A 14,692-nucleotide genomic window follows, 5' to 3' on the forward strand; every position below is an offset into this window, starting at 1 on the left:
GCAATCTCATAACAGTAATGCTTGTGTCCATAAGACATGAGGTTTCCCAAATTCAATCTACGGTCCTCTGTTTTTACATTCTATGAAATTCTTATTTTGTCCATAAGACGTGTGGTTTCCCCAATTAAATCTACGTACGGTCCTCTGTTTTTACATTCTATGAAATTCTTATTTTGTTTTCCATAGGGGCAGTAAAAAGAATAATACCCTATGATTTGCATATATTATTTTTTTTATTGAAGACCACCAACAGAGCAGATGAACTTCCAAAAGAAACAAAAAAAACCCCTTCATGAATACGAGAGAAAGAGCATACAGCATTATGCAAACATCACAACCTCTACATTCATCTAATATAGCAAATGCAAAGAAATAAAAATCTCTCAGAAATCTGATAACAGCTGAAAGCAAAGGGAATGATTAAAGGACAAAGAAAAAAATAGAATGACTGTAATTGGGGCCAATTGGCGTTCTTTGTACATTGATTTTCCCCCTTCTCTTTCCTGTGTAAGGGGAAACAATGAATGGGCTCAACGTATATGACAGTCATCAACGTTAAAAGAAACAAAAACATATTACATTATCTTGTTTTCATTATTAAAACACGTTACATGAATTATTCTTTAGAATATTTATGAATATAAGTATTCAATAGTATGTATGCTCATAAGGCACTTTGAAAGTCCCATGTGTTTATTTGGGATGGGATACTCATCTCCCTGGTTTTACTCATTTGCTTTTTGGGGAAAAAAACTCAAGAAAAAAAACAATAACAAAATAATAAAGGGTCTCCAGAGACCTAAGATACTAGAAACTACAAAATAAATTCAAGCCATTTTCATTCGCATCATTCACAGCAGCAGAAAGTAAACAGAATCTGTTTGTGGAAAAAGTACGCAATTGTTCTTCAGTAATGGTCTATTACAGACAGAAAAATGCTTTGCAAGACCAAAAAAAAAAATCTTTCACTACGCTGCAACAACGCCCCCCCTAAGGTCCCACCCCACTTCACACAAGAAATATTAACACCCGACCCCAAATTTCATCTCAACAGTGTTAAGCTGGTTCAAAGATGAAAAAATGAAAGCATCCAGATAAAAGAAAGCTATATCAGCCAAATCCAAACACACAACCTGATGCTAAATGCACTGTGCATCCTATGCCTATTCTCAACTATGCCTTTTCCCTGTTCCTCTGTGCTCTTCTTGCTGGTAAGTTAAGTAGACACACCTAACCATATACCTTGTGATCCTCAGCATCAAAATAATCTTTACACATTTGTTTTCTTTCAAAAACAGTGGAGAACACAACAATTTAGGGCAAAAAGCCCCATCAGACTGGATAGATCTTTTTTTCAGTGTTATATTTACACTTCATGTAATGACGAGAGAAAAAAATAATAAAACAAGACGGTACACTGCACTGTGTCCAACTGAGGAGTTTTCCATGGAAATGAAAGTGGATGTTGAAGCAGACACTTCAAGAGAAAAAAGAAACACTCAGAAATACAGTCAGTAGAATGTCGACACAGTTGATAATAAAGAACAGCGGCTGGCAACAGGTATGGAGAAAATGGCAGATTGTTTGTATTGTATACATGGAAATCCTTAGATGGCTGAAGGTGATGGGGGTGGCTGCAGACCAGAGTTGAAGGAAATGGGGATTTCAGGATGAGCAAGCTTTCTTAAAACTCACACACATTAGCCACTATTATGGAATTTACAACGCAGTCTGTTGTCTGCTAGTGGGTCCGGTCGCCCGGGGCAAACATCCAAATGGGTTCCCTCAGCTTTGTGCACACTAGTGCCTGATTAACCGGCGTAAGGACCAGTGCAGGACAAAATACAAACACGTGCGCACACATACACACACACACACACACACACACACACACACACACACACACACACACACACACACACACACACACACACACACACACACACACACACACACACACACACACACACACACACACACACACACACACACACACACACAAAATCATCATCCTCATCAAGACCCAAACACACTCAAAGCTGTACAGCCGATCCTTTTTTTGCACTTCATGTAACTGCAGTCTTTACAATCTGTGCCACCTCGAAATAATAAAAAAGTAAAAAATAAAAAAAGGACAGGTAGAGAGAAAGGCTTTCCGTTCTCGCCATCTCTTCGGCAAATCCACGACTTCCCTTCCCACATGTTTGAAGTGACTTCCTAAAAGAGGGGGCTTAGGGTGTTCACACTTGGAGGCGGTGGGGTGGGGTGTGTGGAGTCAAACCAGTAGTGTCACAAATCTTCATTTGCACTCACTCTCACATCACAGAGAAAGTCAAGTCTGTCGGCCAGCCGTTCAGCCCAAAGCACCCCCCCCCCCCTTTGCTCTGTGTGGGTCAAGAGGGACAGGGAGAGACTGTGTAGAATGGAACTAGAGACGAGAGGAAGAGAAGGAGGGATGTAAAACAAGGAGGGAGGAGTGGGAGTGGGCGAGTGCTCTCCACTTGTCATTTACCCCCCCCTCCCTTTATCTCTCTACCTCTCTCTCTATCTCACTTCCTCTCTCTCTCTATAGTAGTAGGGCAGGTAAATGTTTAGCGGAGAAACGTTGAGCGGAGAAACGGGAGCGGGTGAGTGGGAGAGTGCTCTTTCTTTCTCTCTCATTTCTCACGGTAGTAGAGCAGGTACAGCTTGAGCGGCTCCGGCAGGGGCAATCCCAGAATCCTCTCTCGCAGGATGTTGATGGGCGGCTCCCCCTGAGGCCCTTCCCCTTTGCCTTTCTCCTCCTCTTCCTCCTCGTCCTCCTCTCCTCTCCCTTGGTCTTCCTCGTCCTCCTCCTGTTCCTCCTCTACACAAGCACCACCTCCTCCTCCTCCTCCTCCTCCCCTGGCTCCTCCTCTCACCCGCCGGCTGCCTCCTTTCGTTCCTATGAGAAGAGAGGAGAAGAGAAGATCAGCCTTAATTGTCTCTTTAAAAAGGTAGAAGAGTATGTGATTTTAGCGGTTCATTTTTAAAATGCAAAATGCTGGCAATTTCAAAATTTGATCATTTGAGTATTTACTAAGTAATAACCTAATATTCACTCGTATGACTAAAGTATTGTGCGTTTGGCAGCCACAATCTGGTCATTCAAAATGGCAGACATACTAAAAGTAGTTCATACTCTACCTTTCAAAAAGAATACATACATTACCAGCCAAAAGTTTAGGGTCACCACACTTTCGCCACACCATACTTGTTTCCCCCTCAACAATTAAGCCAACTATATTTCAATTTCAGTTGTAGTTTCAATTTCAAATCAGTTTATTGTGCCATTGTTCCGTAGAGTCGCAGGGTTGTTGACATGTAAATCCAGGCACAGAGAAGTTTGATAGTGCACCGTTTGTTTAGAAACAACACCATTCTTACAGGGTGTCGCAACCGCTGATATCCAAGTGCAGAGATAGAATCAGCAAAGAAGATTTGTCCAGTGTATCCACCCGTGCCTGCAGTTCACCTAGAGGGCACTGTCGAGACAGCGCAGCTCATTCATTTGAATGGAGTCTGCATTCACTCGTTGGCGCCCCTAGAGTGCAGTACCACCCAGAAGAGTAGTGAGTAGACACGCTGGACATATCTCCTTTGCTGATTCTATCTCTGCACTTAGATATCAGCGGTTGCGAAACCCTGTACGAATGGTGGTGTTTCTAACAAACGGTGCACTTTCAAACTTCTCTGTGCCTGGATTTACATGTCAACAACCCCACGACTCTACGGAATGAACATTTAAGTAATTTTGAGGCCTGCAAATGGGTGGAAAGTACAGGTTTATAAGGATGGCTAATTCGATGCCCGGATTAACCACGGCAAACGCCCCTATGTTAGCATAGGCTAACTAGCGCTTGACTTCGGATTGCAGGGGACCTATGAGGGTGAGGTATGTGGCAAAAGTTATCGCTCAGCATCACTAGTTAACACTACGGAACCCATTTCACACCGGATTACCCTTTTAACATTTCATCTAACACACAGGCAAGGCACCAAATGGTATTGCACAAAGACGTTGATATTTCCAACTACACGGGCAGCCCACCTCTTCTTCCTCCTCCTCCTGCTGCTGCTGCTGCTGCTGCCGATTCCCCTCGTGCTCCGCGTGGCCCCTCCTCTTCCTCCTCCTCCGCGTCCTCGTCCTCGCTCTCCCGGGGCGTGCTGTGGCGCAGCTCGGAGAGGGAGGGGATGGCCGAGTCGCGCAGGATCAGTGTCTCCACGCGCCGGCGGTGCAGGCGACGCCGCTTGAAGCGGGGGCCGTAGCGGTGCATGGCGCGGGCCCCCGGGAAGGAGACGCGGCTCTTGCTGCGGCCCTCGGGGGCCCCCGTGTGGGCCCTCAGCGTGTGGCGGATGGAGAGACGCGCCAGGTCCTGCAGGGTGCGCACCTCAAACATGGCTGATGGCAAGAGAACAATGGGGAGCAGGTATAGGAGTGGAGTGGAGGGGAGCAAAGAGATGATATCGTTACTTTAGTGTACATTACTATGCCACTGTACTTCACAGATACTCGATATCTAATGCAACAGTAGTACCCTCTTAAGTCAAAAGGCAGTTGCTATTTTTTTTTGTAGCTCACCGCTGACATAATGTGGGGACTGGGGGCCTCGGAGGTATAGGAGTGGAGGGGTGCCTCCACAATTGAAAGTGAAAACCGCCTTGGGTAACTCTCATTGTCATTGTACACAACAAAATTGCATTGTATGCCCTACCTGTGCAAGGTGGCAGCCCGAAACAGTGCCCCAAGGGAGCAGTGCAGCAGGACAGGACCAAGCTCAGGGTACTTCAGTCATGGAGGACGATGGGAGAGTACTGGTTAATCACTCCCCCCACCAACCTGGCGGTTCGGGAGTCAAACCAGGAACCTTTGGGCTACAAGTCTGTCGCCCTAACTGCTTACCCATGATTGTCCTCCAAGGTACAGTATCTGACTGGGCAGTATGCTCAATAACTTTGAAGACTAGATGGCTAAACTCAACTTCAGTAGTGACTGTGGTTAAAGTCTTGCCAAAGTTCCCAAAAGCACACTGCTTGATATAGTTAAAAAGTCTTTAATATGATGGGCTTATGCGTTGCAACTTATATGTGACATGGTGCACCAGTAACTGACTGATAGGTGGAGTCTATGCACCTGCCACTTAGGGCCTTTCCCATTTGTAATTTCAGTCCCACCAGGAAATCGCGGGCATTTTCTCAAAAAATCGCGGTCGGATTTGCCAGATGGTGCACGAGGATTTCCAGAAAATCGCGATAAAAGTTGCGGCGCTTCTTACTGTGTTGTTGCGATTTTGTTGCGGCATGAAGTGAAAGGTGCGATTTTTGTTGCGATTTTTAATGTGTTTCCCCACGCTTGAAAGTAAAGAACACTGACACATTCCAGTCCTCTGGTGTTTTTATATTATTTCCATTTTTTTATTATAATTTTGGTCCTTAAGTAAAGCAGGGAAGCGGCCAGGGCGAGTTTTTAGCCAGGATGCCGTGAAGAGTTCCATCCAGAATTCGCGGGAATTCATTGAAGTTGCGAAAAACGACGCGATCGCAACATCGCGATTTCCTGGGGGGACTGTCATTTCTACCCCTACCCCTACCCCTACGCCTTCCCCATGCCCCTCGTGCTTTCAAACAAAGCTTTAAGGTGTAGGGCTTCAAACGCAACCCCTACGAATTGAGATACCCCTTCAACAAGCACGGAATGACACTCACAGCTGTCACCAATTCCATGCATTAGGTTGACGTTAATAGCTATTTTTTTCATGTACGTTTGACGGAGAAAAGGACCATCATACATTAGGACAATGTTAAACTTAGTACAATGGAATAATTATTACCACTTTAAAACCCTCAATTGCGGCAAAAATCCTTAAACCTGTGTGCTGTTGTGGATGCCGCGTCTTGTCGCCAATTTTTAAAGGCATTCGCAATGCATTCAGGGAAATCTGTTGTAGCCCTCCGTCGTGGAGTGTGGTGTCGGAAAATCTCCGTTCCAAGTGGTGGAAAGCCCTTCCCCGTACCCCTACCCTTCTGTCTGAACGTGAATCGAGATGCCACTACCCTTACATGTGGATGCGCAAAACGAAGGGGAAGGGGAAAGGCGTAGAGCTAAGGGGTGTAATGGGATTTACTGTTAGTCCTACCTAATTGCCTGAACCTCCTCTTTGTTATAGGGACTTGGGAATTAGTCAGTGTTCAGGCTCTGAAGAAGACAGTAGTCGCAACGCGTCAGCCCTTTGGGATCTTTTAACTATATCAAGCCATATCTTAAAGTGACTTTTTCCTTGAGCCGAAGTGCACCTGCTTGGCAGAAAAAAAGTGAAGTAGCACACACAGTATTTTCACTGTTACTACACTTTCTTCATAGGGCAAAAAAAAGAGGACAAACATTACCACGATAACTTAATGACACACTGTACTGCATAAAAAAGGGGGTTACTCTCTCGTCATCATAATAGTTTGGCAAGTTTTTTAACATCCAATTATAACATTGTAACTCTGATCTCCCAGTACACCTGCCCTCCATAAACACCTGACACCTGAAACATTCCCAAAAGGGACATGAAAAGGCAGCGGCTAATCATATTTCAATCTTCAAAGTTATATTTCATTTTTAAACGCGTTCCTAAATTTAGGCTGCCAGAGCATACGATTATCTCCTGGGACGAGGCACACATACAAAAGCCCAGGGAGACAGCGGTGCTGTACGACTGACACCATTGTGCAGTTACTACTGTTCCAAGTGACCGTACCATTATTAAAAGTGACCTTTTTGTGGTATTTTGGAAATTAGCCACTGTTCAGAGCTGGTGCATAGTGGGTAGTGGTGGGTAGTACTCACGCAGTGGGACATTCCTGGCCTTGCCGTTGGTATCTTGCCGGGGCTGCACCAGTGGCGCGAAGGACACGGCGATGATCTTTTTGGCCTCCCAGGAATTCTGGCCCGTGCGGGTGATCTTGGTCAGCTGTGGGGGTAGGGAGGGAGCAGGTCGGTGTTGTGGAACTCTAGTGCCTTTGTGTTTGGGTGAGAGACATGGGCTGCTTCCAGTGCAGAGAGTCTTCGCATTCTGAGTACTGTACCTTTGATATATTTTTGTGGAATGCTTAAGCTTTTTTTTATTTTGTAATCAACATTTTTTGCATTCCAAATTTTTTTTAAAACACATGATAAAACAAATACACTTATGGCGTACCATCAAGTGCACATAAGAATACACAAGTACCCTTAAAACACAACCTTAACTGACAACCAAAACCCCACACAGCAACATCTCCTTTCTCCCCCTTCCCCTGGCACACATGTATACATTCCCTCAGATCATTTAGAATGACCTCTTATTTCCCATTACTCTCAATGACATGCCTTGAAAAACACAATGAACATACAATTATCGTATGTGATGAATCTGTATAATGTGTGGTGTGTGTGTGTCTATGTGTGTGTGTGCATGTATGGTGTAGTTCCTCACCTTCTCCTCCAGGGGCAGCACCAGGATGCCCCCCACCTTCAGCAGGTTCCTCATGTAGTTCTCGTGCTCGCGCTGCACCCCCGCGCCACAGTACACGCGGTCGTACTGCCGGCTGTCCGGGGGGATCTCCAGGCAGTTGCCCGCCACAAACACTGGCTCGCAGAACTCAAACCTGCAGCCGGCAAAGACACACAGATGGACACAGACCGAGAGAGACCGTTAGACCGACAGACAGGCAAAGAGATAGAAGGACTCGGGCACAAACACACATAGAAAAGTAAGCTATCCTCCCCGCTCCTGATCTTCACTATCTGGTGTGTCACAGGAAAGAACTGAGTTCAATCAATGTAGCAAAGACAGTCACATGGAGCATCTCAGATATGGAAAGATGTGGTGACGTTGAAATGTTAGTTTGCCACTGCTCTAACATAAAGGCAGAAAACAATCTTCCACATCTGAGATGCTCCGGTGACTCTCATTACTCCGGTGACTCTCTTTGCTACTTGGTATGCGCGCCGCACACGTGTGCACAGCACACACAATCAATATTCATGCATAACAGGAAGAAGAGCCAAAGCTCATCACTGAACAATATCCAGTAACAACATCTGCCCATGCGTCTTCATTACAACTTTGTTAACCAATAGAGGAGACACAAAGCATCGATTTCTAACATAGGTCATGCATGGGCCCAGGGCCGCTGACCGCTTTGGCTGGGCCCTGAACAAAGTAATCTGAAAGGGCCCCTACTCAATATTTACATTGTAACAAGGACACAATTCTAGGGACACCCTCTCCCTAGGCCTGTGACAACTGACCCCTTTCCCCCCACACAATTTCCCAGTATGTGTCCATGGGAGATAGCCATACATTTCCTTTGGAAGCTATTTCAGTTTAGTATTGACCGAGAAAGGAAGCAGAGATTATATGGAGGTAGAATGGGGAGGAAAATGGGCCTCACTTGTCAAAGCTGTCGCTGGTTTTAATGAAGAGGTCCAGTTTCTGGTAGGCATACTCGATCACATCTGCATGCAGCTCCACTCCATGGTTCACTCCAAAGGGGCCTGCAAAGAAACAGCAAATCACAACACATGAGTCATGAGGATTTCAGTGTCTGCTTGGCCGTTGTTTTCTGTAAAATCAGGGCAGAACTCGAGAAACCAAGTGAAAGGTGAAATATTTCCAAGGTCCAAAAACAAGTCCAATCGTGGACAACTAAACCATTTTTGACACGATCAAATCATCCAGAATTCCCCACTTAACGGTAGCCATTATGAGCCTAAAACCAGGATATAGAAGTCTGAGATTGACCTTGCGGTCAAAAAGAGCAACAAATCGGGATTTCAATATTTACCCCTCACAATCCATTTCTGTGGTGGTCGTGATTTGAGCCTGGGAAAAAAACTGGAGAGTGCAGGAAGAAGCCTCAGATGGCACTGGTGGATGGTGGTGACACTAATCTTCCCCAAGCAATGGGGTGACGGAGTTGCCCGGCAACACCATCTGAGGTCAGCGAGCTAACCGCCATGAGTAACAGCCCAGCCGCCAGCCAGCCAGCTTGAGCCGGCGACAGTGACACAGTGCTATGAGAGTCCCATTTGAAATCACCTGTACCCCGGCCAAGAAATGATCAGGTGAAGCACTTTAAAACCTCCAGGGCCTGCTGGTGAGAAGGCTTGAATATTTAAAGGGGTAAACTAAACACGATAGGCTCTTTGTCCTAGAAGTTCACAGTGGAGTCATTTGTGCCAACGCCTTTCTAAACACTGGTGCCATACACACAGAAGCTCTACAAGCTGTTCTATACTATCGATCTACAGATACTGAGGCTACAAACAAACTGTTAACGCCGATTTAGGAGATAGCCCGAAAAAACAAACAAACCCTCATCAGTCATCTTCGAGTCAGATTGTATAAAGCATGTTCGCACAGTGATTTGTCTGATTCAGTTCAGCTCCCCAGCCGGTCACTCGTGTCTGTCTGTCTGTCTGTCTGTCTGTCTGTCTGTCTGTCTGTCTGTCTGTCTGTCTGTCTGTCTGTCTGTCTGTCTCTGTCTCTCTCACACACACACACACACACACACACACACACACACACACACACACACACACACACACACACACACACACACACACACACACACACACACACACACACACACACACACACACACACACACACACACTATTGTGCACCTGACTTGTGCAAGGCTGAGCATGTCTACTCCATCACAGCTTATTAAAACACACCACGAGGAATCCAACTAGACCTCCTTGGCCAGCACCCAAACAAACAAACAGCCTAGAGAAGAGATAGCAAACCTCCCTCCACAGGCCATGGCTCCTTGTTGTTATGTCCTAGCTTTACTGGAGCTGAAAGTGACACAGAATATCCAAGGCCTTGGCATGTTAATGAAACTCATGTGGAATGCAATGATCTGCCTTGGGCATCTGTATTTGATCACATGGCCGATTTTTGCCTTTCCCCGTGTCCCACAGCCACTTGTCATTTTTGGGGGGAAGGAAAAGGTATGCATGCATAGAAGAATAAGGCAGAATGGAATAGTAGAGGGTTGTGATAGAGTAACCATCAGTAGGGTTTGAGGGTACATGCTGGCAACAAGCATAACACTTTAATGTTGTGGTAAGTTAATTGCGCTTGTTTGGTACCACAGGGGCCAGGGCCCAAAGCCGAACACGGCAACTACACTTGGCCACAAGGGTAGGGAATATTCTGCTGGTCTTGGGAGTAATCCCCCTTGTAGACTCACACTCACTCACACTGCCGCCATGTCACCAGAAACAGCCTGTCACTGTGTCAACATATAAAGTGAAATCTGTAAGACCATCTGTGCAAAGCATGCACCCATGGTGCAAAGGCAGAGGATGTTCATTCATTCATCAGTATGAGTTAGGAATGGGTATTGACTATTCAATGCGCATCATGATACACACATGCCCCGATTCGATTCTATCACGATGCGATTCATGTACCATCGTGATGCATTGTGATATTTACTTCGGCAAATGTGCAATGTGTGTGTAATGTGTTTATTTTATTTAAGCATCTGGGAGAGAGCTTCCCCTGCAACAGAAATATTGCCTACTGTATTAACCAGTGACAAATTCCGTTAAATTATTATCATTAAATAATAAATTGTCATGAAACGATGCAGTACACTGTGAAAATAAGTATCGGGATACATCGTCATGAATCGATGCAGTATATCGTAGTATATCGCTGCAAGGCCAACTACAAGGGTCTTAAAGACTGGCTCCTAACCAGTCAGTACCTCAGTTATTAGAGAGTGCTGTGGAAGTTTAAGGTGACTATTAACCTCTTAATATGTTTTCATATTGCAATGTTTCTCACGCAATGCTTAGGTTCATTTTATGGTGTCCTGTGGTGTGACTGCTCTTATAGAACGAAAAAAGTTTATTATAAATGATAACACATATTAAGATTAAACACAATATCATTATCAAGTTAGAATGAGCCCAGATGTCAGTCATGTAAAAAAGAATTAAAATGGCCATAATGCAGTCAATTTCCTGTGGTGTGACTTCATTTTCCTGCGGTGTGACATGCCTATGCAATGTGTTGATGCAGGACACATTTTCCCAAAAATGGCAAAAATTAGGCGAAATTCCACGGACCACTAAGTGCTTTATTTTTTTAAACATTTTTTTCAGGAATTGGAATAACTTTTTTTTTTTATTGTGTTACGCCCACCCACCCACAACGTCAACCACCCAAGTGTCACTAGCAGAGAAAAGTAACCCAGCGCAGGAGCCTCACCTACAGTAGTATGACTCCCACCCTGGTGCTGAGGTAAAAGACAGACAGCCAGTTTGAGATCCTCACCTTGTATAAGCTCTATCACTATGAGGCCCACCAGAGTGCTGAGGTAGAGACATAAGTCACTTTACCATTGAGACAGCCTGGATTGTAAGACCCTCACCTAGTATGAGTCCCATTGGCAGAGAACAGTAACCTAGTGTGAGATACTTACTATATGTAGTATGAGTCCCAACATGCTGACATGGAGAACAGTAGATGTGATCCTTACCTAGTATGAGTCCTGTCCCACCATGGTGCTAATGTGGAGAACAGTAACCCAATGTGATCCTTACCTAGTATGAGTCTCACTAGCAGAGAACAGTAACCTACTTATGTAGTACAGTATGTATCCCACCATGGTGCTGACGTGGAGAACAGTAACCCAAGGTGGTCCCCTTACCTAGTATGAGTCCCACCATGGTGCTGAGGTAGCCGGTCCCGCTGCCCAGGTTGAGGAAGGAGAGCCCCGGCTGCAGGTCCAGGGCCTCCATGACCTCGGAGTAGATGCAGGGCGCCGACAGGTGGATGTTGCCGTGGCGCCAGGCCAGGTCCTTGTAGGCGTTGTCGCGGTAGTCCTCCAGGTAGTAGTCGGCGCGGTCGATGGCGCGGAAGGCGCGCTCCACCAGGTCCGAGCGGATGTAGTGCGCCTCCTTCAGGTTGTCAATCAACTCGTCGTTGTCCTCGCCTGCGCTCACCGCCCCGCCCATGGTGACGACAGACTAAACAGGCAGGCAGGCACACGCTAGCTAGCGGTGGGTGGACCTGTGGGTGGTGGGAGGGGTGTGTGTGTGTGTGTGTAGGGCAATGGGGAGAAATAAATAGTGTCAACAGAGACGGAACCTTGACAGTGTGGCCAGATTGGGCTGTTACCCGCCCAATTGGGCTGCTTGGGATAGCCATCTGCAGTTGGCGGGTTTTTTCTGTAGTTTTTTGGCCATAGAAATAAATACAATTTGGTTGAAATTGGACGGAATTTAGCGCCTTCAGGCGGCTTTTCAGAACCGTTTGGGTTGGAAATGAGCAGACACATCTGGCAACACTGATCCTTAACAGAGATTGATAAGGGTTCATGACATAAAGTTCTACGCTGTCATGTCTATAAACTACCATGCCCCTTTAGGACACTAGCTGGGGTTCAGAGTGAATGGAGTTCATTGGGGGACATGTAAACATTATGCCTATTTAGGAGACCGGAACTGATCCCAATATGTTGCAGTGACATGTAGAACAATTTATCATTGGTTGCCATTTAACCAACATTTTGGTTTCCAAGTAAATGAATTAATTAGGGCTGGGACTCGATTACATTTTTTTAAATCTAATTAATCTATAGGCATTGAATTTAATTAATCGAATTAATCGCATTTCAATCGCATTTAAATATCTGACTTGAGAACAGTAAAAAAGTTTTTTTTTTCACATGGATTTTGAATAATGACAATAAATAAGCTTAATCTAAAAACAGTTTCAGCAGGCTGTTTACCATCAGGCATAAGTATATTGCCATCCACTGGTCTAATCCAGAACTATCATAGCTATATTATAGTGCGATTAAAATAAATTTAAAAAAAAAATATTGCGTTAATTTTTGTGTGATTAATAATGTCCTAGCCCTAGAATTAATATATGACAGGCCTAATAATGATACACAAACATGAAAGGAATTGCTCATTGTGTGTGTCATATAGTGACAGTTTGAGGATTGTGTTTTCTGTGAATGCATAATAGATAGATAACTTAAGCATTGGCTAGGCCCTACATGTCATGTCACTTAATGCAAAACCTGCCCCAGCCCAACTGCCAAAGATGACACCATTTGTTTTGTCCTTCTTTGTCAATGCCTCATCTTTCGTGGATGAATAATACTGTGCTGACAAATGCTGCTTGAATTGTACTGTGCTAAATTTATATTTGGCTGGTGACAGTAGTGCGATTACCACAATCACAAGGCATGAATGGTTGATCGTTCTAGGCATTCAAATTAGTCTTTTCCCAAGCCGACCAATTGCAGGGAGCACACAACATAATGTGACAGCTGTTCCACAAGTAGGCTACAAGAGCAAAGGTAGGCTACTGGTCCACAAACAAGCCAACAACACCAGCAGCAAGCACACGACTTGTTGAAAGGCGAAAAACATTTGAAATAGAACTCTTAACAACATCAAAGAGAGGGAACCAATTGGCAAAGGCGTCGTAAAACACAGATAAATGCTAAGAACTTTTCACAATTACGTGTTAGCCTAGTCTTTTACCCTCGTGTTGTCGACCATGAGTGCTCGAGCGTATCAAATGTGTCGACTTTCCCCTTACGACTCTGTGATTCTCTTTCTCGAAGAGGCTATTGCTATTGCAGAAACACGCTGTCTGCTTAAGTTATATTCAGTTAGCGTGTGTGGTGTGTGTATAAAATAAATGATTTGCCAAAATCTGTTTTCAAGCATTTCAAAAAGTGAATTCTACTGCACCATCGTCCACTGAGGGACGCTGTCGTGCACGGTCGACAGGCTATGTTTTCCTTGATGGGGATACTTCAAATTAATTTAAAACTACGCCGTGTGCAGCGCATAAGGCTCAATATACACCAGTAGTCATAACTGATGGCTTAAATGCAGCGTTGTAATTGCTGTCAAATCCACAGAACAACACCGGCGTTTCGACAACAATTCAGTGAACCTCATCAAAGCTGTGTTAACCTACTTCGCTATCAGTTACGTGAACGTTAGCATAACAACAAGACAACAGCTCCGAGCAAGGGCATTCAGAATCTTCTTATTGCAACAAGAATATCCTGATCGTGCAAACAGTGTAACTCAAACAGTGCTTTCCGAAAAAGACACCGACACCAAACATAAAACCACAACATTGCCCAGCCACGTTTAGTGCTAGCGGGCTATCTGGTGATTTAAGACAAAGAGTCGCGAACAGCAACACTTTAGAAAACACCTCAACATTAATCTGCTAAATAATCTTTACCTTGTGTGTATAATGTTTCTTCGTGCTTTCATTCAATTATGCGAAAAATCGGTCAGTGAATGATTAGCCGTGTTTTCAATGTTTTCTTTAGAAATCCACTGCCTGTGTGGCTGCAGCTCTGGATGTAAACACTAGCCAGCTGACGCACTGACGTTGCACGCACAAATACGCCAAAATGTGTGTCACCGGCAGAGGTGTAATATTTGGCCTGCAGCAGTAGGCTTACATACACAACACCAAAAGCAAATACATTAACATATGCGAAAATTAGGTTGGCCTATTTACATAATACATAGAAATAAGATCTATCTATCTATCTATCTGTCGGTCTGTCTGTCTGTCTGTCTGAGTGAATGTAAAAAATATCAATAAATTAGATTTGTGGAATGTGTGAGAGG

General features: G+C 44.7%; 1 protein-coding gene across 1 annotated transcript; it reads right to left on the reverse strand.

Moving 5' to 3' along the window:
- Positions 1-222: 222 nt before the first annotated feature.
- Positions 223-14,428, reverse strand: LOC134457067 (protein-L-isoaspartate O-methyltransferase domain-containing protein 2). The gene is made up of 7 exons (XM_063208830.1): positions 14,295-14,428; positions 11,722-12,083; positions 8,443-8,545; positions 7,482-7,653; positions 6,854-6,977; positions 4,070-4,420; positions 223-2,923 (listed from the first exon to the last, which is right to left on the reverse strand). Exons 2-7 carry the CDS (start codon positions 12,026-12,028, stop codon positions 2,658-2,660), a joined length of 1,323 nt encoding a protein of 440 aa, XP_063064900.1. The 5' UTR covers positions 12,029-12,083; positions 14,295-14,428; the 3' UTR covers positions 223-2,657.
- Between the last annotated feature and the right edge of the window lie 264 nt (positions 14,429-14,692).

Source organism: Engraulis encrasicolus, chromosome 10 (genome assembly GCF_034702125.1).
Source record: "Engraulis encrasicolus isolate BLACKSEA-1 chromosome 10, IST_EnEncr_1.0, whole genome shotgun sequence".
Lineage (NCBI taxonomy): Eukaryota > Metazoa > Chordata > Actinopteri > Clupeiformes > Engraulidae > Engraulis > Engraulis encrasicolus.